This window comes from Pogona vitticeps, chromosome 2, assembly GCF_051106095.1.
Source record: "Pogona vitticeps strain Pit_001003342236 chromosome 2, PviZW2.1, whole genome shotgun sequence".
Classification (NCBI taxonomy): domain Eukaryota; kingdom Metazoa; phylum Chordata; class Lepidosauria; order Squamata; family Agamidae; genus Pogona; species Pogona vitticeps.
The window spans coordinates 312,625,423-312,651,343 of record NC_135784.1 but is presented as its reverse complement, the minus strand read 5'-3'; the positions used below and the strand labels follow the sequence as shown (position 1 = coordinate 312,651,343).

The window sequence follows — 25,921 nt, the reverse complement described above, 5'->3', positions numbered from 1 at the left end:
AGCAAAGCAAGGCACAGCCCACCTCCCAGAGCTGCTACCGGCGCCGAGCGCATTTTGGCCCCAAAGGTCTGCCCCCCCACCCCCCATGGCTCACCCGTGATGGTGATTTTGGCCGACCACTTGGAGGTGCCCTCCAGGACGCTCTGCTTCACCGTCTTCATCTGCTGAGCGTGGGTCGTCTTATTCTCGCTGAAGACGTCCCTGATCAGGTCGAAGATCTCGGGCTTGTTCCGCTCACGGATCTTCATGCGGTCCTTCATGGCCATGATGATGTTCTGAGTGCGATCCTCAGCCCCATGCTTGGAGCTCTTCTCTGCCGCTCCTTCCAAAGGCAAAGAAAAGAGTGAAGGGACGGGACGGGAGAGGAAGGGGGTCTGCCCACCGGCTGGAAGGGCGCTGAAGACCCAACCGTGCCCAGCCGATGGGAAACTCAAGCGAGAAGATCAAGGGATGATGTGCCAGCTAGCCAAGCAGTGAGACCCTTCTGTACGTGCCCCCCTTTCACCAGCCCACCGGCAGGTCCTTTCTCCCAAGACACGCCTTTTTGAGGAAGCCCCCCCCCCGAGCATTAGAAGGAACAAGGGACAGCACGACCCCAGGAGGCCTGCTTCCTAGGACCTCACAGCACTGCGTTACTAGGACGGTGAGCTTTCTGCTCACCTGTAGAGGTGGCCACATTTGCCTGCTGTTAACATAAAAGCGGCACACAAGGAAAGAACCCCCCACCTCCACCAACCCCACCCTTGGCCTGACAAATATTCTCTCAATGTGAGAAGGGCCAGTGGGAACCGTGTCCCCCTTTTCTGCAACGGTGCAGCAGGAGGCTGGACGGCGGCCGCTGGGCTGGACGCCAGTGCAGACACAAGTCAGTCCCGGGACGCTGGTCTGACTGGTCTGGCCCCTAAGACCTACTCCTCCACACACACACCCCACCTGAGCAACGTATCGTCTGCGTTTGGCAGGATCCAAAGAGCCCGGGACCACATGTGCCCACACGGTACAACTAGACAGGCTATGGGAGTGGGCTTTCTCAGGAGGCAGGTGGCATTTAAACCGGAAGTTGAAAGCTATCCATCAGGGATGCTCTAGCTGTCGGTTTCCTGCCTCGAGGGAGAGGGGGACCCAACGCCCTCTGGCGTCCCCATTCCAGCTCTTCAATTCCACAATCTGACTTATTTGAAGAAGGATGTTCTGAAAGCCAGATGCCCAAAGGGTGTGTCTGGATTGAGGCCTGGCTGTCTGGCTGTCTGGCTGTGGGGACCCCAGACAGCCTCAAAAGATGGCGAGATGCTCCGTGGCCACCCGGCAGTGTCTCTCCGTCTCCACAGGGATCTCCTGCCACGTGGTTGTGGAGGAGGAGCATCTACCCGGGAGCAGGGGCTGCGCCGGAAAGGGGGGATCCCCTCCGCCGCCGTTCACAGCGTGCCACTCGCTTGCAGGAGGAGAAAGACCCGCTCCCCTCCCTGGGAGGGCACAGAAGACATCTGTTCAGTGGGAGGGCAAAGCCTGAAACCAAGTTGTTTTAGGAACTCAAAATAGGCCTGGCAATATGTGACAAAAATAATCTTTCCCTCTTCTGCGCAAAACACTTCTTGACAGAGGGCCCCGTGACGAAACTGGCGCTCGCACACATTCAGGCTAGGCCTGCATCACTGCCTGAGCGCTCGGTGCCAACAGAATCCCCAGCCCCATCAGCTCCCTGCCCTGCTCTCAGGGCGGGCGCCTGACATGGGACAACCGTCCAAGAGAGGGGCACGCTGGCACTTGAGCCCTGCTGGGCGCCATTCTGGCTTCTAAGCGGGGTTCCAGATAGCAGCACTTCGGGGGGGGGGGGCATGCATTTTGTGTGTCTGTGTGTGCGTGTGTGTGTGTGTTCTGCACGGAAAGTGACCAAACCATGCCAGCTGGCCAGAGTGTTCTGCGGTCTTAACTGGCTGGAGCCCTCAAAAGCCACACCATGGCTTTTCCAGATCCCAGTCCCCCCCCCCAGGGAAAACATCAGCCGGCTGCCCCCAGGGAAAGGCCAGCCCTGGTGGGGCTTCCACTCCTCCCCAGCCCCTAGAACACAACAGGCAGTGGAGCAGAGAGACTTCTGCCACCCAGCTGCCCTCGTACCCTGGGTAGGGGCAGGGGTTGATGGAGGGAGCGGGGCGGGGGGCCTGAAAGAGATTGAGAGAGATCTCCACCCGCCCTTCCCCATCCACAGAATCCGCACCAAGAGACCCCACAAGCAGACCCTCTCCTCTGCCTCCACAAGCAAGGGGCCTCATTGGCACCATCCAGGTGGGGCACCACCGGAGGCCTCACGCCAAGGGGGGGGGGCTGGGGATTTGCAAGTCCCTTACAGGGAGGGGAGATCTACGCCTCCCGCTGCCCCGGCCCCCATGCAGTCAGAAGCAAGTGGGCACCCATGCATGGACCACCCGTGGGATCCGGTGTAGGAGATTTCTATTTATGTGGAAATGAAAATGCCGAACAGGTGCTTCTTCTACCTCCCCCACCAAGCTGTTGGAAACGTATCTGTCCTTAACAAGCTGAAAGAGGTGCCTTAGCATGAGAGAGAGAGAGAGAGAGAGAGAGAGAGAGAGAGAGAGAGAGAAAGCTTCTCTCGAGAGTTCACTGCTGAAAATCTGTTCCAGACCTTCCACACGCAAGTCTCAGAGCTCCTTGGCTCATCCGTTTTGGTGCCAAGAAGAGCAGAAAAATCCCTGGAGTCAAGGGGATCAGAGGCAGAGACACCCCTGCGCACACGCACACACGCACACATACACACAGGGTTGAGAATTACGCACAGCACTTCCACCAATTCAGGCAGGATGTGACCAGGACACGGGGACCTGTCGCCTGGTGCTTTCACGTTATGGGGAGGGGCAGGGAGTTGATGGGAGTTGCTTTATACCAGAGTGGAGAAATGCATTCCGGCTGCGAACCCTGGCACTGCAGCTTTCTCTCTCTCTCTCTCTCTCTGGAACAAGCAGAGCACCACCGACCAACCCTTGACAGCATCCTAGCCCTGTAGAAGGGAAGGGACACCCCACCCCACCACCCCAAAGGGCCACCGAATCCAAAGCCCTTCCAGAAGCAGGAAATCCACATCTTAGGCTCAAAGCATTCCTGGCAGGGGACAGTCTAGCCCCTCCGTTTACAAACCTCTGACGCAGAGGAGTCCCCTGCCATAAAGGGAATCCACCCCTTGGGGGTTCTCCCCTCCAAGGGGAGTGGGCAGGCACTCCAAGGAGGAATGGAGCCCGTCTCCCATTTGGATGCCCTTCAAGTACATCAGAAGCTGGCGATTGCCCGGCCTCTCGGCTTTCCCTCCTCCAGGGCAGACCCTCAGCAGATGGTGTCCCTGCTTCCCCATCCCCTGCCCCCCCCCCCCGTGTTGGCCTCCCTACGGACGTCCTTTGCTTTGCCAAGAAAGGCAGCGGCTCTTCCCCACGGCCCGGGAGAGCTCCCCACCACCCCAGCTGCGGAGCCAGAGCAGCGACTTACTCTGCAAACAGTCGGCGTTGAGCAGGTCTTGGCACTTCTCGTGGCATTTGACCCCACACTCCGTGCAGCGCATCCCCTGCCGTGCAATGCCCCACAGGAGCCCCTCGCACTCGTAGCAGTAGGTGGGCGTTGTGGCTGTCCACACTTCAAAGTTGTGGGGCGTTGTGCAAGAAATGGGGTAGATTAAGGCTTGTAAGGTCTTCTTATATACATGGGATTTCTGAAGCAGAAAGAGCAGGGGAGAAGGTTGTGTTGGGCTAGCTGGGACTGCTCTCCTCTCCTCTCCTCCAAGGAGGGAGAATGCTGAACCCACCCAAACTCACTGGCTTTACGGCCAGGAAACATTTGGCCCTTTAGATATGGTCAGGTTACTTCACCCCACCATCCTTAACAAGTCCCCAGCCCAGCGATGAGGGGGGAGATGGGCACAACCCACCGATCCGGAGAACATCCGGACACCGGGAAGCAGGGGCCTCAGGTGGCAGAGGCCACCAGGCTCCTTTGTTCCAGCCAGCCAACCGTGTGGGGCTCAAAGGGGTGTCCTGCCTTGGGGTTCCCCGGCAGAGAAAAGCCAGCGGGGAGACCTGGCCGCCCAAGAGCCCTGGGAGGGCAGCGCTCCGCCGGGAGGGGCCGCCGCCTGGCTTCCGTGTCCCTGAAACCGCCGGCCGTGATGGAGCGAGCCCAGAGTCGCCCTGCCTCGTGCCAGGCCGGCCAGCCTCGTCCAGACGGGCTGAGGGAGAAGAGCCGGCCAGCCCCGGGGGGGAGGGGGTCTCGCTCCAGGCGCCGCCGTGTGCGTCTGAGGGCCAGCCCAGCCAGGAGTGGCACCGAGCGGGTAGCCGAGCAACGCATCAAAGGTGTGCTTTTGGGGGAGGGGCGAGGGTCCTTGCTCGGAGGCACCTCGCTTGGCCTCCTTGGGCGCTGCCCTTCCCCCACCGTTCCAGACAAAGAATTCGCCCTCGCCACCCCCATGGCTTTCCGGCTGACGAGGGCGGACTGCCCACCCTGGCGCCGTTCCTAAGCGAGTCCACGCGTCTCATTGGGTGGGCCCCGTCCTCTGGGGGGCCCCGCTCCGCTGTGAGGGCCTTTGTGCTCCCGGCGCGCGATCACCCTCTGCCAACGGTCTTCCCAAGGCGGTCCTTACCAGCTCCTCGTCCTTGAGAGACGTCCGGGTGGCCATCGCGGAGGTAATTCCAGCCTTCCGGGACTGAACCAGGGACTGGGAAAGGAAGCCGCCTCAGTCACTTGGGGCACAGGCAGAGCGGGTGCTCCCAAGGAGCCTCCCTCGTCTTGGGGGCACTTAAACGCCCCCCCACACCCACACCCACACCCACACCCACACCCACGCCGTGGAACAAGCCCTGAGCTCCTTCAGCCAAGCAGGGGCAGGAGCCGTCAGAGAAACAAGCAGGCCCCCTGCCACCAAGGAGGCCCCCAAGCGTCCCCAGGACAGGCCCTCCCCATCTCCCGCCATAGAGCCGACTGACCGTCCGGCTGAATGCAGCCCCCGCCTTCCAAAGCCCGGGAGCCAGACCCCTCGCACGGTCAACTGACCCCCCCCCCAGCCCATCTTTTAGAGACGCCCTTTCCTGAAGCTGGACAGCCACTTTTCAGGATACTCTTCATCTCCACTTCCCCCCTTAACCTTTCTGGTCTCAGACGCCCCCCCCTTCGTGCCGCACTGTTGACAATCATGCGCAGTTGGCGTCCCTGAGGGTTGGCACAGGGGCTTTCCCTGGCACCCGGAGGCCAAGTCGACACGGCTAGAACGGCCCTGGGCACCCACCCGCTGCCGGAGGGTCAGCCTGCCAGGGCCTTAAGTGGGGGGCCTAAGGGTCTAGTGGGGAAGGGCCAGGAAAAGGGGGGAAGGGGCAGGCAGGAGGGAAAGGAGGCTGCAGGCCCTCTGCACGGTGGCCCCCCCCGCTGCCCCACCCCTGGGGCACACAACGCTGCCAACAAGCAAGCGAGGAAGCAGGTGACCAGCAGCCTCACCCCCCCCGGGGCCCTCTGGCCCCACGGAAGCAAAGGGAGATGGGGGGGCCCTCGGGAGGACAGCCCAGAGCCCCCCACACTGGAGTCGCCCAGCGAAAGAGCACAGAGGCTCACGGAGTTACGGATGGGCGAGGCAGCGGACGATGGCCATTTGCAGCTAAAGAGGTTCCTCCCCCTGAAAAAACGGGAGGGACCGGCAGCCCAGACAGGAAAGGGAAACCAGCAGGGGAGATGATTGGGGGCTGAGAGCAGGGCCCTAAGGTGGGCGGGTGGGCGAGAGGGTCGGGTTCTCCACTTACCATGGCCTGCAGAAAGGAAGGTCAGCATACAAGAGAAGCACAACAGGTTAGCGCTCTTAGTGCCCCCCCCCGTCTTCGGCCGGGCTCCGTCTAGGCCAGGCGCCTGGGGGGGGGGCAGCCCTTCTGATGCCACACCTCGGCCACTCCCCAAGGCGCGGGGCAGACATCAGCAGCCCCCCCCCGCCCAGCTTCTGGCTTCCCTGAACCTTCTCCCGTGGAGGTTTGGGGAGAACGGCTCCCCTCTTAGTACCCAAAGGACTCCGGGAGGCCGGCTTTCTTCCCTGCTCCCCAGGGGAAGGGCCTGCGACCACCGTTCCCACGTACTACTAATATCCACCCCCAGCAGCTGTTGACATCTGTGAAACCCTGCTAAAAGCAGCGCTTTTTGCTTTCTTGTGGTTTTCATTCTACTGCTTTGAAAAACTGGAAATATGGACAGGTGGAAGGGTTTCCATCTACTTGCGCATGGCCGTCTCCAATAAGTCCCTTCACAGTCCCTGCACACTGCTAGAGCTGGCCTGGCTCAGTGGGTGGGAGCAGCCGGCTGGGCAGCCAAGGGCCAGGCCTTTGAATCCCTCCCCTGCCTCCTGGGGGGGGGGGCAGCCACGAACAATCCGGCTGATGGAGACACCTCGCCCTCCACATGGCCTCAGGCCCCAGAGGACCCCCCCAGAAAGGAGGACTGGGAAACTGGGGCTCCGCCCCACACCCAGCACTTCCCAGTTCTAAACAAGCTGCGCTGAGCCATCTTCCCCCACACACCGGCTGCTTACTCCTTCGTAGGGCGTGCTTTCCCAACGGGCACTGAAGCCAGACGGGCTGATCCGCCCGATCCTGGATCCCCCCCCCCCGTCTGCCAAAGGCATGACACAGAAGCAAACCCCACAGGAGCTGGAGGATCGGCCCGGTGGGGGCTTCCCCGAGGAGGACTCCGAGCGGTTCTCCTTCAATGTGCAGCGGTTTCTACCCAACCAGCCTCGGCTGCTCTTGGCTGTTCGCCTCAATGAGGAACCCAAACTAATCAGGTCTAACTCACAGAAAAGTCCCTTCAGTCAGGACAGGGGTGGGGGCGCGTACAAGAGAAAACCAACGCTCACCAAGTCACTGACGAGCGGAAGCGGTTTCTTCTTGCGCAGGTCCGGCATGCTGTCGATCCCGTAGAGACCACCGGCCGGCCTAGGAAGAGAAGGTGCGACAGTGAGCGGGGAGGAAAGGCAGTGCGTGACGGGCACCCCCCTGCCAGCTGGAGCCACGGAGCGGCCGAGCAAGGCCTCCTGCAGGGCGCGAGGTGCTCGGACAGCCCAGGAACTGGCATGAATGGGAGGAGGAGGAGCAGGAAGCAAGACCCGTCACCCCGGAAGAGCTCCGGGTTCAACGGGGCAAGAGGGGCAGACGGAGGCCTCCAAGCTGCCCCCTGGTTCCAGGGGGTGGGCAGGGAGGGTAAGGCCTGTCCTCCAATAATGCCTGGCATGCCGTCCGGTCGTCTTGCAACCAAGGATTGGCGCAAAATCACTCCCAGTTCAAGCCCCAACACGGCACATGGGTTGATCGGGGAGAGAGAGGGTGACGTTGGTTAACTCTAATCTGCAGTGAGTCTCCCTCTTGCCATTTTACTGCCCATTTATCCACTCTGGGGAGACCTATTGGCCGCCTGCGACTGCGATGCAGTTGTCCCCTCCACCTCTACAAATTTGGCAGGGGTCAGCCACCCCTGGAAAAATCATTCTGCACCTTTTTGGTCCAGAAGAATATAAAACCACCAGGAACCACGGTTATCTCTGGGCTCAGCCCAACTCCAGGTCACTCAAGAGCAAGTTAGAAAGTACGGGTCCGAATGCAGGCCCTTATAGCCCCCCCCCCACTCCCCACAATGAAGCAGGCTAGAACGCTGGCAAGCAAGAAAAACTGGAACGTTTTGCTGTGTTGGAATGAAGGCACACAGGTTGTGTTGCAGGTGAACAATATCATGGAGGGAAGCTGTCACTGAAATTTAAAATATTGTTGTAGTAAGTTGCATGTATTTCACAGTGACTAACTCTGGGGAGTGTGTTCTCTGTGCGATGCTAGAAGTCTATTGCCCTCAAGAGAATGCTTGTCGACTTTAATAAGGCCTTGTCATGCTGATGCGCAGAGACGTTTGGAAAAAACATGAGCAGCAAAGTTAGAGACACAGGGATCAGGGCGATAATCGGCTACTCTGCAAGGAGCACAGGGCTAATTACTCCGCCAACGAGGCAGAGGGGGGGGGCTCTTGTCACAAACTGGTGTCAGAAAGCTCATGGTTGGCCCTGCCTGGTTGGTGACGGGGGGGGGGAGGCAGCTCCTTACCCCCTCCCACAATGGCATGGCCGCCCACGGCCCGCTCCTTCCGACACACCTCCAGGGTCGGCTTCGCTCTGGCTGCCTGACCATCACCCCCCCCAAGCCCAGCAGAGCGGCCACCTGCTCTTCCCACCTTCTGGACAGCTGCCCTGCTTTCTCCCTCTCCGGAGGTCCCACCAGCTCTCTCTCCACTTCCAGCCGTCCAAACCAGGCAACATCTCCTCGGAAAGCGTGACTGAGACGGCGAGGCGGCATAAGAGGTCTCGTTCCGAGAGCCCTGACCGAAGCCCTCCGCCCTTTCTTTCCAGGATGGCCTCTGGGATCACAATTTGGAAGCTCCCTGGCTTGGGTGCCCCCTCCTCCGGCTCTCTCTCTCTCTTTTTGCACATCAGACTGGCCGAGCGACAGTCCAGGCAGAAACCACCGTGGAATCAAGCCCCCACCTCCAGATGCTTGTCCGTCCGCGATGGGCCAAGCATCCCATTCCAATGCAACACACTTAAAGGCAGACGCGGTGCCTGGAGGAGAGTTCCTGGCCTGCCACACTGACCCAGCTGGCCCCGGTGGGGGGTGGGGTGGGGGAGGGTACCCACCTCCTTTTCCTTGGGTCCAGGAGGCACGGGAGGGGGGGCTGCCACCCAATGCAGTGCCTCTTCCTCTCTGTCGAGCCCTGCCCCACGCCTTCTCCCCCACCCCACCCCCACCCCCAGGCATCATTGCCCCCTTGCTCTCTGTGCCCACTGCACTGGGAAAACCATGACCTGCCACAGGCTCCAGCCAGCGGATCTATGATCTCCCTCCCTCCCCCCCACAACACCCCCACTCCCCAGTTTAAGGGGCAAACGCCGTAGCTTTCATTTGGCCACCAGCACCTTCGCTCCCACAAACGTCACTGGAGACCGACGGGCAACGAGCGGTGAGCAGGTTCACAAAGGCCACTTACCCTGTTTTGAACCACGGTGACAGTGACAGATCGCCATCATCTTGGCCCTTGAATGAATAAGAAATAGACAGAATGAGTTTCTCTGGGCAAAGGGAATGCCAGCCGTAGCCTTCAGAGCGAAGGAGGGGGTTTCATGCGAGGAAATCCACAACGGAGGAAGCTCCACATTCAGAGGCATCATTGGAGAGAGCAGGAGGACAGGGCACTTCATGGGGGACGCAGGGGAGGGAGGCGTGGTGTCGGAGGGGCTCTCGCTGCACCCGGTCGGTCGGTCAGTCGGTCGCACGCACGCCCACCCACAAGAGGCCTGGAAAGCCTGTTCAGTGCAATCCTGAGTGGCCGCGCCACCCTCGCCCTCCTTTCCCCGGAACCAGCCTCTCTGTCACAGAGAAGCACTCCTAAGGGAGACCTCGCGAGAACTCTTCGAAATGTACGTGGATTTTTTTTCACAACAGCAGCTACAACGACGACACCCAGTCAGCGCAAGGCTGAGAGTGCTGGAACCCCGGAGGTCACCAGCCTCCCTCCAGCCCGGCTCCTTTCGACTCTGGGAAAGAGGAGGACGACGCGGCTTTCCAGCCTGCCTGGCGGCCCCTCAACCAGAGCAGACGGCTTGGGCAGGGCCGGGCGAAAATGTTCTCCCCCCCCCGGGACCCTCCAGGGCCTTGCAAGGACCACCCGAATTGGGTAGGACACACCAAAAAATGCAACAGTCACACCAAGAGAGGGAAATGAAAGAAAGCCACAGGAAGCCAGAAATCTTCTCCTGCTTATGAAAAAGGAAACGTCCCTGGTATTACCCACGGGCAGGGAGTGGCCGGCAACTTCTTCCAAAGGGCAACGGCTTTTCTTAAGAGACTCCCAGGAGTGGTGCGGCACTCTTTTTCCTCCTGGGCCAAGGCACCATCTTTTGCAAGGGTGGATGGGCCCGGGAACAAACAAAAAAAAAGAGCGGGGGGGGAAGAGGGGAGGGAGAGCGTGATGCAGGGAGGGGGCCCTACTTAACTGCTAGTCTCAGCTCCACGGCACGGTCTGAGACACACACAGAGAGAGAGAGAGAGAGAGAGAGAGAGAGAGAGAGAGAGAGAGAGAGAGAGAGAGATATGCCCTGGCACAAGCGATGGGTGGGCTGAATACAAGGAAAAGCAGGACAACCCCCTCCCCAATGCTCAGCTCCTTCTTTTGGACCACTGTCGACCGGTTCTTGACGGGTGATGCTAAACCCCTGCAAAGCATCTACCCCAGGAGGGCTTAGGCAACGGAGGTGGCTGCAAAAAACTCTACCTCCTGCAGCAAGGAGGGGGGCAGGGAACAAAGGATGGGGGGGGGAACGTTCCTAGCGCTTCCCTGCGGCTGCCTCCGTCTTGCAGGGGTGGCGTTTTCACTTTGCCGCACCCGCCAGTGGAGGATGGCAAAGCCAAGGATGGCGACGCCGGGCAAAGGAAGGTGCTGGTGGTTGGTCCCGCAGAACAGAAGCCAGGGCGTGGGCAGGGCATTTCAGCTGCCCGCGTGAATCATTCCCTCCCCGCCAACAGAGGAAAGAATATTCCCCAAATGCCGAACGCTTATCTAGGTCTCTTCAAAAGCCCCCGTGGAAAGGAGGCGGCTGCACATCTCATTCCGCAGATCAAGAGCACACGCGGTCGGTTTCAGCAACAAGGGAAACAAACCCAGAGTCGAAACCAAAGGACTGCCGAACCACCAGGGCTAACCGACTCCCCTGAGTGGGAATCTTTGTGGCTCACAACCTGCATTTTTTAGACACGTCGTGACTAACCCAGAACAGGATCTGGAGCTCCAGACACGGCACAGTTGATGTTGAGCAGAGCAGAGCCGGTCTGGGAACAAACGGCACTCAAAGCACGCCCGGTCTCTTGCTCTGCCTCTCCTTGACTCACGTTCATGGGCTTCTTTATTCTGAAACCATGCATTCCAGCTTTCTTGTTCTGCCACATTATACTTATGCATTTTTGGTCGGTTTTTTTCTAAAAGCACAACCACAGAGAATTAGGCCACTGAGTACTGGATTTGGTTCTTCCACTCAGGCAGAAACATGATGTCAAGCAAGGTCTGGGTCCAAAGAAAGTGGGAGAGAAAGAAAGAGAGAGATGCAGGCAGGCCAGATCATGGCGTGGGCTCACCTGACTGCCAGGATGGGCACTGGTGGCCCTCGAGGCGTTTCTGGGCTACACCTTCCATAGTCCATCATCCCTGACCATGCTGGCCAGAACTGTTGAGAGCTGCAGTCCCAAAGCATCCTGTGGACAACCCCTCACTCTGCAGGCCCACCTCCTCCTCCTCCTCTGGACACCCTCCCCCTCCCCCTCGTAGTGCATGCTTGAGCATCCAGGCCCCCCTTTCCGACCTACAGTGAAGGAAATGTGCAGAGATGATTCCCACCCCCCACCCCCAGGAGTGCTTCAGTCTTGGCCACTTAAAGGGAAGGAGAAAAGTCACTTGCACTGGGTGGATGTGGGAGAAGAAAGATGACTTAAGCAACTGTTCAGAAATGGTTAAAAGATGCCTCTAAGGGTCCCGAGGAGGGACAGGGCGACGTCCCTCTTTCTTGGTAGAGGCAAGCCTTGTTTCTCCATCGTGACACACCAAGACCAGAAAAGGTGGTCCCTTGCCTGTCCAGGTCTTCTCTGGTTCTCTCCACCCTTCAGTTTGGGGACCGATTCCTCTGAGAATTCCTAAATGAAAAGTTTGGGGCTTCATCTTGCCCAGATCCCACCCAAACGGAGCAGCAGCACCCTATTCCACGACTGCCCAAAAAAACCTGGAAGGTGCGCCTTCTCCTCCCCAACAGGCAGAGCCCAGCTGGAAGTCCTCAGGCACACTGCCAGAGGCTGCGACTGCATGTCCTAGAACTTAGTCTTCATGTACAAATCACCGTATTTTTCGCACATAAGACGCACTTTTCCCCCACAAAACAGGGGGGTGGAAAGTCTGTGCGTCTTATGGAGCGAAGAAAACAGATTATATTTTCCTGTTTTCTTCTCCTAAAAAATTGGTGCGTCTTATGGAAAGGTGCGTCTTATGGAGCGAAAAATAAGGTAGTTCACCAGAATATCCCTGAAGATCAAAACAGCCAACCTTAGCTCTGTCCATCCGGATGGAACGATTTGCTCTCTCCATTTTACAGAAAATGGCTGGGGGTGGGTGGGTGAAACCCCTCGCACACAGAACCAGCAGGCTTGCAAGCCGCCTTGGGGCCTTTTAGGGAGAAAGGCAGAGTAAAAACCTTTGAAACAGAAATATAAAGGACTAGTTCTGTGACATTTTAAGGGCTCCTAAGCATGACTGCCTTGGTGTGTTCCCTCTCCTACAGACCTCCAGTTCCTCAGTGACCCAAAGATTCATGCCACGTGGGGTGGGCTGGGTTGGTGGGGGTGGGGGAAGAGAGGGCTTCTTCTCTAAACGAGAAGAGCTGCCTCAGTCTTGTCGTGAGGCCTCTCTCCAGGTCACGGCGTCTCTCTTGGTCCCCGCAGAAGCGGACGGAGGGCGATCGCCCTTCCCTACTTCAAGGCCGCGGGGCTCTTCCGCGCAGGTTTAGAGGCATGCTTCCCTGAGCGAGGACAGGAATACCCATTACCGATACCGCCATACCAACTACGACACATAAAATCACCCACTACTCCCAAATTCTCCCCAGACAGCAAGAAAGAACACAGGCTTCTTTCCTAAGCAGTGAGGTTGCCCTGCATGCGCACACTCAGCCATGGCTTCTGCCTGGCAGCACAGTGAGTCTTGCACCAGAAATCAAAACCTGGCAAAAACCTGGCATTGAGATGCCTGTGCAGAATCTAATCCTGGAGCCTCCCTCCACCCACCATCCCAGCCATGCCTGATCCTGAGCAAAAGGACAGAGGTTCAAAGGGGCACTTGTTGGCCTTGAGCCGGGGGGGGGAGGTTCTTGCCATGGCTTCTGCCCAGGTGTTTTCACTGGGTTTCACAAACAAACTTGGGGGGGGGGAAACACCAGCAACTGCTGATTATGTTAGAAACAGCAAGGCTGCAGCCTCAGTCCCCATTCAGCTTTCTAAAGAAGGAGCATCCATCGTTTCTGACTGTGGCCAGAACCAAATAAACTTTTTAAAGAATAATCCTGTCAAAGAGATAATGCTTTTCTTTCTTTCTTTCTGAGCATTACTCAGTTTAAAACTATGGATGTCTATTGCTTCTTATTAGTATGAACTTAAAACCTTTTATGGCCACCTTTTGCCTGGAGGATTCCAGGGCTGCTTGCAAGTGTGACAAGGGGAGCATCGGCAGTGGGCCAAGAAGGAATCGGATCCAACCTGCTCCTCTCTGGATGGGCCTGGGAGGCAGCTACTGAGTGCAGCACGCGGGGACTGGTGCCAAGGGAAGAGGAGAGGGCTCACGGGCTGGCTTTCTACCAGCCACCTTGCACTGAACAGACTCTTCTTCGATTTCCCACCCACCCTCCCTTTTACACACACACACACACACACACAACATGCACACATGCATGCACGCAGACACACACAGAGTAGTGGATCCCGCAGATGAAGCCGGCGCATGCCAAACTCGCTGAAGGGGTTCCAGGGGAAGGATGAGCCTGCCACGCTTCAGCCAAAACCACCAAGTGTCAATTCAACACAGCATGCAAAAAAGCGACATGCTGGACTGCCCAAGTCGGAGACATGCTGGTGACAGAGGACATGACATAACCTGAAGTTCTCCTCTGCTTCCTTCTGCAAAGGAGAGAAAACAAAGAAGAGGGAAGGAGAGAGCAGGGCAGATGTTAGTCACAGGCTGAAGAGTTCGGAAAGCGCAACACAGAGGCCCCCGGGCTGCTCCGGTGGCTTCCCCCAAAGCAGAAGGAAGTCTGATGAGGCCTGAAAAACTGCCCCAGTATGCACAACTCAGCTTTGCGTATATGTAAAAAGCAGAGTGTGTGTGTGTGTGTGAGAGAGAGAGAGAGAGAGAGAGAGAGAGAATGTGTGACTGATGTTCTTAGAAAACATTCCCTCCCTCCTTTTTATTAAAAACTACTCACATTCATTTCCTACTAAGACATAATAATTGGGATTCAGGGTTATATAAAAGACAAGTAAAATTCACTAGAAAGGCTCCAAGCACAGAGAGGCACATCCGATCGATCTCTAGAAGGCCAGCAGGATCCTGCACCTGAAGACAAACCACAGATGGAAACTTCCCCACCCACCCCGAGGGTCCCCCCCCAAGGGACTGTGAAGGAGCCCCACCCGCCACATGGAGAGACCAGCCTCTGGAACGGGTCTCTTTGTGCCCAGAATAAAAAGGTCAAGGGAAGACGGAGCAACAGAAGCTAAAGAACCTACTAGTAGACCACTATGCACTGTCACAACACCTCGACTCTTAGTGGAAAAAACCTAAATCACACCCTTGCATCGCCCCCATGAAGCTTCCTTCAAACAAGAACTGAGATTAACTCCTGTAATGAACTGTTTTGTTTCGTCTGTGAGAGAGAAGGTCTTGTCCCTCTAGACAAGGTAATCAAGGAAGCAACACTTATCTTCTCCCCCAAAATAAGACCTAACCTGAAAATAAGCCCTGGTATGATTTTTCAGGATGCTCCTAATATAACCCCTACCCCCAAAATAAGACCCAGTTAGGTGAAACCCCAAGGGACGTGGTGGCTCTGCGGGCTAAACCGCAGAAGCCTGTGCTGCAGGGTGAAAAGGCCAAGCAGTCGTAAGATCGAATCCACGTGACGGAGTGAGCGCCCGTCGCTTGTCCCAGCTCCTGCCAACCTAGTGGTTCAAAAGCATGTAAATGCGAGTAGATCAATAGGTGGGAAGGTAACAGCGTTCCGTGTCTAAGTCACACTGGCCACGTGACCACGGAAGATTGTCTTTGGACAAAACGCTGGCTCTATGGCTTGGAAACGGGGATGAGCACCACCCCCTAGAGTCGAACAGGACTGGACAAAAATTGTTAAGGGGAACCTTTACCTTTACCTAGGTGAAACCCCGCCCTCTACCCTTGTGCATCAGCCAGAAGAAGATGACTATAAAATAAAACATCCCCTGACAATAAGCCCTAATGCATTTTTGGAGCAAAAAATTAATATAATACCCTGTCTTATTTTCAGGGAAATACAGTAAAATGCAAGTGGTTTCAACTCTGGATGGGTTTTTGGAGGGGGGAGGGAAGGCAGAGAAATATATTAGGAAAGTTACTAAGGGCTTCTGCTGTGGCAACTAAGCAGGTTCAAGGGAAAGCCTGAAAAATGGCAGGATGGGACAGGATTGGGGTGGGAAGGGGGTTGCGATCTGCCCTTGACGGTCCCTCCCTCTCTCCCTCTGGAAAGTCATGCTGCAGAACCGCTCTCGATTTTCTCCAGGCCTCTCTTTTCAGCACCATGGCCAGCGCCAATCCAACCCGGGCAAAGAAAGGAAAGCTACAGCAGCTTGCTAAATTTTGGAGATTATAGAAGTCCAGAACATCCAATCATTTTGTTTCAAATTCACAAAAAATAAAAATAAAATAAATCTTTTCAAATTGTAAATCTTGTATTCCTTAATAAAAAGTTTTTTTAAAAAAGCAACACACACGAGGACAGATTTAGACATAATAGTTGGAAAACTGTACCCTTTCATGTGTTTACTTTAAAAAAAAGTACGCTCCTACTTGAGAAACGTGGTGCAAACACCAGTTAATTCCTAGCAACTATCCTTGTTCCACTTCTAGTAATGATTCTGTGTCACATGAAGGAAACAAGCAATTAAGAAAATGAATGGCTCATTACAAGCTTCCCAATAGTGCTAAAACATCAAATGTTTTACTTCCAAGACCTCTTGCTGTTATATTTTGTTTCAAGAGCATGGCCTGGAAACCACCGGTTAGAGATTCTAGCTGTCTCGAGCAGCCTCTGCTTACCAACTCACTCTACCTGAGCAAGGTTCCCGTTTCCCCCCCAACGGTCAAAGGTCTTCTTGCATTCCGTTCAGAGCAGTCTGCTTCAAAGGGTGTGGCAAATGGTCTGGATTTTGCAAGCCCCCCAGAAAAACTGACCTCTCTCCTCCTACTCGCATTTCAAAGACTCAGAACCATGGTCCAATTTTCTAGCTGCAGGATGGCTGGAGAAGGGGGACTCGCTCTCCTAGGACTGTTTGGTGGTTGGATCTGGGCCCCAGGAAGTCGATACTGTTACATACAGCACTGATGTTACCTGTCGGTCATGGGTTTGGAGGGAAAGTTCCAGCCTATGGGGAGTGGAAGGCGGGACATCAGGAGGAGGGGCTGTACTGTATAAATATGTGATGCCTGTGTGGTGAAGAGACACTAGAAGAGACACTGAGAGACACTGGGTTGTGACGAAGCAGCAGCTGGGAAGAAGAAGCTGTTGTGGGAGTCTGTGTGTCAGACAGGGTACTTCTGTGTGTCAGGGTACCAACCTGATAGGTTCAGGTGTCTGTTGGTTAGCCAGAACTGATAGGTTCAGGGTCTGTGCTTCAAGTTAAGGGTTCTGGGTGAACCAAACTGTATGCTTGTATGTGTGAGAATAAGCCACGTTACTTTATCTTATTTACCTGATTGTTTATTTTTCCCTGTGTGTATTTAAAATAAACCTTATTCTTTTTATTGTTTAAAAATCCATCCCTGGTCTGTGTGACTTCTTAAAGGGAATGGTTGGTGGCAGCTTAGTAACTGTGTGACATATCCCAGTAGGTCTGGGTTTGTCACATTGATTGGTGTCCAGCGTGTGGGATACGACTGGTCCAGTTGTCCAGTGGTCCAGCAAAGCCTTGGCAAGTGTGCCCAGAGCAAGGGGGGTCTAGTCAGGGACAGTCTGAGGCGCGTAGGTAATCTTCTAGGTGTACCTCACGGGGAGGTGCGCTAGTAGAAGAACGTGCCAACTGGGGAGACTTAGATTAAGGTGCTCTGAGGCAGCCTAGTTTTGGCGGGAAAAAGCTGAGGCAAAACTGCGTAGTAACAGCGAGCTAGCTTGCCAGCTGAGAGGCCCAGCAGAGGGGGGTAGGCTCTGACTCGATACTGTTACAAGTTTAGTGCTGAAGAACAGCAGCAATCCCTAGAAAGAGCTGGTTCTGAGGCAAGAAGGAAAAAAGTGGTCGTTTTATTTTGAGGCTTGACTTTTAAAGCAGCCTGTTCTGAGGGGGGATTATGCCCTTGACTCGAAGCCAGATGGCCGAAATGAGTGAAGTGAAAGACCCCCAGATTGACCAAGGTTCTGAGGATGAATTTGGCTCAGTGCAGGGTGACAGCACAGGAGAGCAGAACCCAGAACTCAGAAAAATACTCCTAGCCCAACAGCATGAACTGAGGGTGAGGGAAATGGAGGAAAGGGAAAGAGAGAAACAGCGGCAATTTGAAATAGAGAGGATGGAAAAGGAAGAAAGATTAGAGAGACAGAGAATTGAATTGGAATTGCAGAGAGAGAAAATGGCGTTTGAATTAAAAAAATTGGAACTGATGAATCAGAACAATAATAATAATAGGGATTCTGAGGGAGGCCAATTGTCTAAGGCTGACCTGAAGAAATTCCCTGTGTACCACAAGGGAGATTGTCCTGAGGTGTTCTTTTCCTTAGTGGAAAGAGCGTTTGTGGACTTCTCAGTGAGGGAAACTGAGAAGATGACCATCATGCGATCTTTAATCAGTGGTAGCCTGGCTGAGGTTTATGCCGAGATGCCTGAGGGACTGATGAAAGATTTTGCAGAGTTTAAGAAACTGGTGTTTGCCAGACATGGGATAAATGCAGAGCAGCTGAGACAAAGATTCAGGTCCCTCACAAAAAAACCAGAACAGACTTTTACCCAAGTGGGGGCCCAATTGGTGAGGCTGCTTGAGAAATGGCTATCGCAGGAGGGAACAGAGACCTATGAGCAGCTTAAAGACTTGATAGCACTGGAACAGTTCTATTCAGTCCTGCATGGGGAATTGAAATTCCAGGTGAGGGAAAGGAAACCGAAATCTGTGGCAGCAGCCGCAGAAATCGCAGATTTTATTTCCCAAATAAGAAAGCCCTTGGGTGAGGGGAAATCTGTGGGTAAACCCAAAGAAACCTACAGCAAGTACTCTCAGGGACCAGGGAAAAGCCAGCAAGGGGGAGGGGCCCATGGTGAAGGGAAGCCCTCAGACATGAAACTAAGACCTCAGATTTTGGAGGGAAAACCAAAACAAGATGAGAGAGAATCAAAATACACCAGAAAATGCTATTTCTGTCAGGGAAAGGGTCATCTAATCTCAGAGTGTGAGAAATTAAAGCAGCTAAAAGGAATGGTGCCTCAGAATTCTAGTGGGACCAAGCCAAAAGCTGTGTTCTGTGTCCAGAAAGAGCAAGGCTCAGTGTCACAGAGGGAGCCTGTTGCCATGGCTACTCAGTCTGGGACAGCTACCTCTGCTGATCAGGCTGAGGAAAATGGTCCTCTTGTGGAGGTAAAGCGCTGCTTGCTGGTAAAAACAGATTCTCAGTTGTTTGAGACAGCCGGGGTGGACGTAGGAATACTTGACCGTCAGTATAGGGGGCTGCGGGACACTTGTTCCCAGGTAACCCTGTGCCATCCAGATATTATTCCTAGGGAGTTTATAATCCCAAATGAGAGCATGAAGGTGGCAGGGATTGAGGGGCAGGTAATCTCTCTGCCAGTAGCAGAGGTACCTGTCAACTTTCAAGGCTGGAGGGGAGATTGGCGGCTAGCGATTTCATCGACTCTGCCAGCAGCCGTGCTCGTGGGAAATGACCTGGCTGAACATGTGAAACGGGTGCTAGTGATTACACGCTCACAAGCCACCACAGGGACAGTTCAGGGGGGTAATGATGAGCCAGAGACGGAAGCAGAGGGGAGTTCAGAAGCTGTGGTGGAAACCTTAACCACAGACAGCAGATTTGGACAGGAGCAAAAGGCAGACGCCACTCTCCAAAAGTGTTTTGAACAGGTGACTGACGCCCAGCTAACACCTGAAACCCCAGTGAGATTTCTGGAGGAAAAGGGGATTTTATATAGAGAGACCCTGAGGAATATCTCAAAAGGGGGAGATGGGATCAGAAGTCAGCTGATGGTACCTGAAGAGTATCGCCCCATGATCTTACAAAGGGGTCACTCTGACATGTTTGCTGCACACTTAGGGGTGAAAGGGCCCCTTGATTTGATCAAGCAAGATTGGGAGCAGATCACCCAGGATGACCCACAGGACGTTGTGACTTACATAGACACCTTGATGAATGACCTAAGGAGAAATCTAGAGCTGGCAGCAGAAAACCTGCAAGCTCAGAAGGTCAGACAGAAAACATGGTATGACCACGAAGCTAGAGAGAGGCACTTTGACCCAGGGGAGGAAGTGCTTTGGCTTAGGCCCTGCAGAGAGAATAAACTGCAGCTCAAATGGGCAGGACCATATAGGGTCATTTCCAAGATGTCAGACCTGAACTACCTAATAGAGCAGGAGGAGAACCAAGCAAGGAGGGTTGTTCATGTGAATGCCCTAAAACCCTACTACAGAGGGGAACAGAGGGTTTTATTCGCGATAAAAGCAGCTGAGAGTGAGGAAGCGGAATTACCCTTCTGGGAGGGTAGAGGGGAAGTAAAATACAACCCAGAGGAGGTAAAGATCAGTCCTGCACTCACCCAAGACCAGCAGCAAGAACTAAAAATGCTGCTTAGTAAATATCAACAGGTGTTTTCCAACAAGCCGGGGATAGTGAAGGGAGTGATGCATCGGATCCACACAGGGGATGCACCCCCGCAGGCAGTATCCCCATACCGAGTAACGGGACCCTATAGGGACAAGGTGCGGAAGGAGCTGGACGAGATGCTGAGGGAGAACATAATCGTCCCCTCTTCTAGTCCTTGGTCCTCTCCGATAGTCCTTGTAGACAAGCCTGATGGGAGCATTAGGTTTTGTGTCGATTACAGGAAATTAAACCGTGTAACCACTCCTGATGCCTACCCAATGCCCAGGCTAGACAACCTGATTGAAACCATAGGGGGTTGTCGGTTCATCTCATCATTGGACCTGGTAAAGGGATATTGGCAATTAAGAATTGATCCCAGGGATCAAGAAAAGACTGCCTTTTGCAGCCCTTTTGGTCTCTATGAGTTTCGAGTCCTGAGCTTTGGTCTCAGAAATGCACCAGCCACATTCCAAAGGCTGATGGACCAGACCTTGGCAGGGCTCAGTGACTTTACAGTGGCCTACATTGACGACATAGGGATCTTCAGTAATACCTGGGAAGATCACCTGATACACCTGGAGTTAGTGCTGCAGAGGTTAAGTGCAGCAGGGCTAACAGTAAAGGCCAGCAAGTGTCAGCTGGGTAGCCCAGAAATAAAATACTTAGGTCACATGGTAGGGGGAGGAATGATAAAACCCCTGGAGGCCAAAATAGAAGCTGTTCGTGATTGGCCTAGACCCAACACCAAGAAAAAAGTCAAATCATTTCTTGGGTTGGTGGGCTACTACAGAAAGTTCATCCCGAGGTTTAGCGAGATTGCGGCTCCGCTGACCGATCTGACGAGGAAGAAGGCTGATGACCGCATCCCGTGGACCAGCGACTGTGAGGCGGCGTTCCAGAGGTTGAAGGAGGCGTTAATCAACTATCCTGTCCTGCGTGCTCCAGACTTCGACCGGGAGTTCATCATCTACACCGATGCGTCTAACAGCGGGGTAGGAGCAGTTCTGTGCCAGGAGGATGAGAATGGTGACCAGCATCCAGTGTCCTACCTGAGTAGGAAACTTCAAAAAGGTGAGAGACATTTGGCAACCGTGGAGAAGGAGTGTTTGGCCATAGTCTACGCGATCCAGAAGGCCAAGCCTTACATCTGGGGAAGACATTTTGTTCTGTGTACTGACCATTCACCATTGCAATGGTTAAAGACAATGAAAACCCACAATAGCAAACTTATGAGGTGGGCTTTAAACCTACAGGACTATGACTTTGAAGTGAAGGTGGTCAGAGGGTCAGTGAACTGTGTTGCTGACGCCTTGTCAAGAAGACCTGAAGAATGAAGACGGCGAAAGAAACATGGACTATGTGTATATAATGATGACAAAAGTAAAATGTACATGTTTTTTTTTGAATTTGGTTTGTATGAATAAAGGTAAATTGATGTAATGTTAATGGTAAATGTTTAAATGCATAATTGCTATGGTTAACTTAGAGTAAGTATAAGTAAGTATTATATGGTATGTATAACTGTTGTTGTGTATTTTATTCAGGTTGTTTTTTGGTGAAAAGCACCTTAGCTTTCCCCCTACAAAACAACTTATAAAGAGGGGAGGTGTTACATACAGCACTGATGTTACCTGTCGGTCATGGGTTTGGAGGGAAAGTTCCAGCCTATGGGGAGTGGAAGGCGGGACATCAGGAGGAGGGGCTGTACTGTATAAATATGTGATGCCTGTGTGGTGAAGAGACACTAGAAGAGACACTGAGAGACACTGGGTTGTGACGAAGCAGCAGCTGGGAAGAAGAAGCTGTTGTGGGAGTCTGTGTGTCAGACAGGGTACTTCTGTGTGTCAGGGTACCAACCTGATAGGTTCAGGTGTCTGTTGGTTAGCCAGAACTGATAGGTTCAGGGTCTGTGCTTCAAGTTAAGGGTTCTGGGTGAACCAAACTGTATGCTTGTATGTGTGAGAATAAGCCACGTTACTTTATCTTATTTACCTGATTGTTTATTTTTCCCTGTGTGTATTTAAAATAAACCTTATTCTTTTTATTGTTTAAAAATCCATCCCTGGTCTGTGTGACTTCTTAAAGGGAATGGTTGGTGGCAGCTTAGTAACTGTGTGACATATCCCAGTAGGTCTGGGTTTGTCACATTTCAAAGACTCAGAACCATGGTCCAATTTTCTAGCTGCAGGATGGCTGGAGAAGGGGGACTCGCTCTCCTAGGACTGTTTGGTGGTTGGATCTGGGCCCCAGGAAGTCGATACTGCTCACTGGGGCACCTGAAATCTGTTCTGCCACTCACTGACCTTCCGAACCATCGGATGATCCCCTCACCTACGCAGAACCTTTACTGCCTTGCCCCCCGGGCCTTGACCTCCTGCCTCAGGCCATGGCTCACCCATTCCGAGGGTCCTGGGCGCAGGCATGTCCCCCTCGAGCTGCACAGTGAGGAGAAGTCGTCCGGCAGCTTTGGAGGCACATCAGGCACCCGCTCCCCCTTGCCTCAGCTGCTGTGTTTGCAGCGAGCACCCGCAGCTCTGGAAGCCTCCTGGAGGCAGCCGATCCCTCCAGGGAGTCCCGGATATTCCCCACACTCCCAATCTGCTGGAGCAGGAGGTCCCAACAGGCAGAGACCGCTGTGGCCCCTAAACGGTCCACCTGCGGCCAACGGCAAGTGTCGCCTCGGCCTCCCGTTCTTGCAGGGCAGCGACCGAGACTCTCCCGAGGGCCACCTCCAGTCTTTGCCGTCCCTCTCGGCCTTCAAGGAGATAGGCACTCGTGACCCAGCGCACTAGAGGGGATTCCTACGGGGCTAATTCTGAGAAGACTGAGTCACGTGCAAGAAGCAAGATCCGGTGGCGATCTCTTTTAGGGACAACAAAGGCTCCTCTGCAGCTGTGAATAAAGGCCAAGAGCACAGAGGCTGTTTGGGACCAGCGCACGGCGTCTGTGCTCCAACTGCATGTCCCTTCTAGGGCTCTGCAGGAGGGAAGGGTGCCGTGGCAGAACTCCACCAGAGAGCTGCAAAGCGAAAGCCCGTTGGGCAGACCCCACCTTAACCCATCTTCACCTTCCCTTGCCTACATACTTGGGAAACGAGGGTGGGGTCTTGGCTCAACACCCGTCCTCTGGCAGTGATCAGAATAAAGGGCAGGCTTGCACCCTCTGAAGCCCCGCGCCTGGAAGCCCCTTCCCCCTCACGCTCAGAGAACATGCCCTCTCAATGTCCCTAGAGAGGGAGGCTCCTCACAAGAGTCGTGGCAACCAACCAGTACGTTGTGGCAACCCCCTTCCCTCCCCCATAACCCCGCAGAAACTAGATCCTGGCTGGCAACTTCTGTGAGCAGCAGCCATAGCTCGGTCCTTCCCTTTGGCTGAACACCGAGCGCGTCTCCACCTGCAAGAGACAACCTATGTCCGTGGGGCAGCCCACCTGTGCTAAACCTCCTGGCAAGCAGAGTCATGCATTCTAGAGGGAAGAGGGAAGTCAGCCGTGTACCTGAGGGCATCTCCTCCGCAGAGGTAGTCCAGCTTGCCTCCTGGGCCAGTTCCTTCAGGAGCCTCCGGCGCATCTGCCTTTTCTCCCTCAGGACGTTCTTGAAGTTGTTGATGCACTTGTTCAAGTAGATGGTCTCCGCGCACACCTTCTCCAGGCTCATGGGCCGGCACCCGTTGGGCTGCGCAGGCCCCGAGGACAGGGGCTCCGGCGCGCAACCCTCGGCGTCCGGAGGGGGTGTCGGAACAGAGGCGGGGGCCTCATCGAGGGACGGCGACCCAGCGGGAAGAGCCGCCCGCCCTGCCAGAGCCACGCTGTCGCCGCTCAGGGCAGTGTTCGCCTGGCTCTCGGAAGACGGGCTCGGGGGGCTGTCAGCCGAGTTCTCCAAGTTGCTGTGGGTGCTTGAGCTGCAGAGGGCCGGGGGTGTCTCATGCGCCGCGTGGAAGCTCTTGTCGGCCTCCAGGAGGACGTCGGGGTCCCCGGTCTCGAGCTTGTGGAACACCACCTGCAGGGCCGACCGGAAGTGGCTCAGGGCTTTCCCCAGCTTGTTGGTGTAGAACCTGACGTCCACGAGGTCCAGGCTGTCCCGCGAATGCTCCAGGAAATACTGGGAATTCTCCAAGACGTCCCTGAAGACCTGCTCCGTCGGGTCTTGCTCGTTCAGGTCGATTTGGATCATGTCCTTGAGGGTCTCGCTGCTTCCCACCAACTTGCGCACAGCGCTCTCGCATCCTGGCAGGGTCACCACAGGGGCGGGCGGCGCTTCCTCCAAGAGGCTGCCCTGCTCGGGGCTGAGGAACTCCAGGGTGCTGGCATCGCCGTCCGTCTCGCTCTCCCCTGGGGGGGTCGGCCCTCCTGCCTTGTCCTCCTCCTCCACCGGGAAGGAGCTCTCCTGTCCGGCATCGGCCGCCTCGAGGGCACGGCCCTCGTCCTCGCTCACGGCGGGCTCCTGGCCCACGACGACGCTGAATCCCTCTGTCAACGACCGCCCATTCTGCCCATGGGGTTTAGGCTGGCAGCCTCCCGGCGGCTCGGGGGAGGCATCGAGGTGCCAGGAGGGTGTGGTGCTGTCGGGCAGAGGATGCTCGTTCCTGACCATTCTCGGCCAGCCCCCGCCGGTGGGTTCTCTGGGTTCAGTTCTGTCACTGCCCTCCCCAGCGAAGGTGGATTCATGCTGAGTGCTAAACGCCTCCTCTCCTCCGTGAACCTCCTGGCTTGCGTCCTCCTGCGGGCCCTGGCCAGAGTCCAGCTGGAGCTGTCCATCTCCGTCTGTCCTGACCACGTCCCCGTGAGGAGCCCCAGAGTCCCAGGGGGCTGGTCCCTGGCCAGGGGAAGGCCTGGTGTCCCGCTGCCCTTCAAGGCGACCTCCGTGGTCCTTTGGGTGGCTCTGCTCGCCACGGGCAACGACAACGCCCACCCTCTGCAGGAGGATTGATTTCTGAAGAATGAAGTCCCGCTGGGCCTCGTCGGCCAGTCTCACCACAGCCGGGCGAGGCGCTTGGGGGACTCCGGGGGAGCCGCTGGACCGGTAAGCCTCCTGGATGTACCGGCCGCGGTGGATGCCGTTGAAACACTGGTACTCCGACAGGAAGCTGCAGATCAGCTCCTTGGTGTTCTCGCCCTCTCGCTCCGGGATGCCATAAAAATACAAGACCGGCTCTTCCTTGCAAAGGCAGGGAGGCTCCCGGAGAGACCCTCTTCTGGCCTTTGGCCCGGCCGAGGTCCTGCCGGAGGAACCGCCGCTGCTGCTCTGAAGGCCTTCAATCTCGCTCAAGACGGTGTCGACGCAGCTGGAGACTTCGTCCACCGACCCCTTGATCAAGGTGAGGTGCTGCTGGAGTTCCGCGATCTCCGTTTGGAGGCGGCTGATCCCTTGCAGCTCTTTCACAATGTAGTCGATGACGTCCACTGAGCGGTCCCTGGCCGGGGGCCTGTAGGAGAGGCAGGCGGGCGGCTTGCTTGGGGGGCAGGGCCCCTCCCTCTCCTCGGGGCCCCGCCTCCATCCTGGGCTGGGGCAACGGCTCTGGAGTTCCCCCAGGCCCTCGGAGGCCAGGAGCTCGGGCACCCCCTCCAGGTCGCACGGGCTCTGCCGAACCGAGGGCCGCGCCGTTCTGAGGCACCCAGCCCAGCTCAGCGGCACCTCGTCCACCCCCTCTTTCCCGGCCTCCCAGCCTCCGCCGGTCTTCCCCCGAGAGAGGGCGAACTCCGTGCTGGTGGATTTCCTCTTGATCCTGCAGACGCAGGGGTCTGCTTCCATCTCCACCCGGGAATGGGCCAGGAGGTGACCCTGGTCCAGGGAGAGGTCGCTGCCGGGCCCCCGGGCCAGCTTCTTCATCCTCCCCTCCAAAGCCAGCTGGCACCGCCTCGGCTTCTGGAGCCGCTGCCTGGCTCCGTTTCACAAGGGACTCCTTAAGGACAAGCAGCCCTTCGCCTCCTGAATCCGGGCCCCCATGACTGGGGCGCATCATCCATGGCCCCTCGGCTTCTCTCTCACATCACCCAATCACAAAGCAGGAGTAGGAGCCGCTGCCTGAGTGGGACGGCCTCAGTCAAGGCTTAAGATGCACCGGAAGCTGTTGTCAAGAGAAGGGACAGAGACACTGCATTTCGGTGGTGGAGGGGCTCGTCTCACACACACACACACACACAGAGCAAACAAGAGAGAGAGAGAGACACACACACACACACACACACACACAGAGGGACACACGCACCCAGTGTAGCTTTGGCCCCAGAAC

At 55.6% G+C, this 25,921-nt stretch overlaps 1 protein-coding gene across 5 annotated transcripts in view; it reads right to left on the bottom strand.

The window, feature by feature from the left end:
- The window catches only part of LOC110082813 (protein unc-13 homolog B), an 86,495-nt gene that overhangs the window by 53,198 nt on the left and 7,376 nt on the right, over positions 1-25,921 (bottom strand). For all 5 annotated transcript variants that reach the window (XM_078384189.1, XM_078384191.1, XM_078384192.1 and 2 more), the window contains exons 2-8: positions 23,187-25,756; positions 13,741-13,763; positions 9,046-9,092; positions 6,878-6,956; positions 4,634-4,708; positions 3,493-3,712; positions 95-322 (exon numbers count right to left, since the gene is read on the bottom strand). In XM_078384189.1, the coding sequence (XP_078240315.1) occupies positions 95-322; positions 3,493-3,712; positions 4,634-4,708; positions 6,878-6,956; positions 9,046-9,092; positions 13,741-13,763; positions 23,187-25,518 (3,004 nt within the window). In that variant the 5' untranslated portion in view covers positions 25,519-25,756. The remainder of the gene's footprint in view (positions 1-94; positions 323-3,492; positions 3,713-4,633; positions 4,709-6,877; positions 6,957-9,045; positions 9,093-13,740; positions 13,764-23,186; positions 25,757-25,921) is intronic.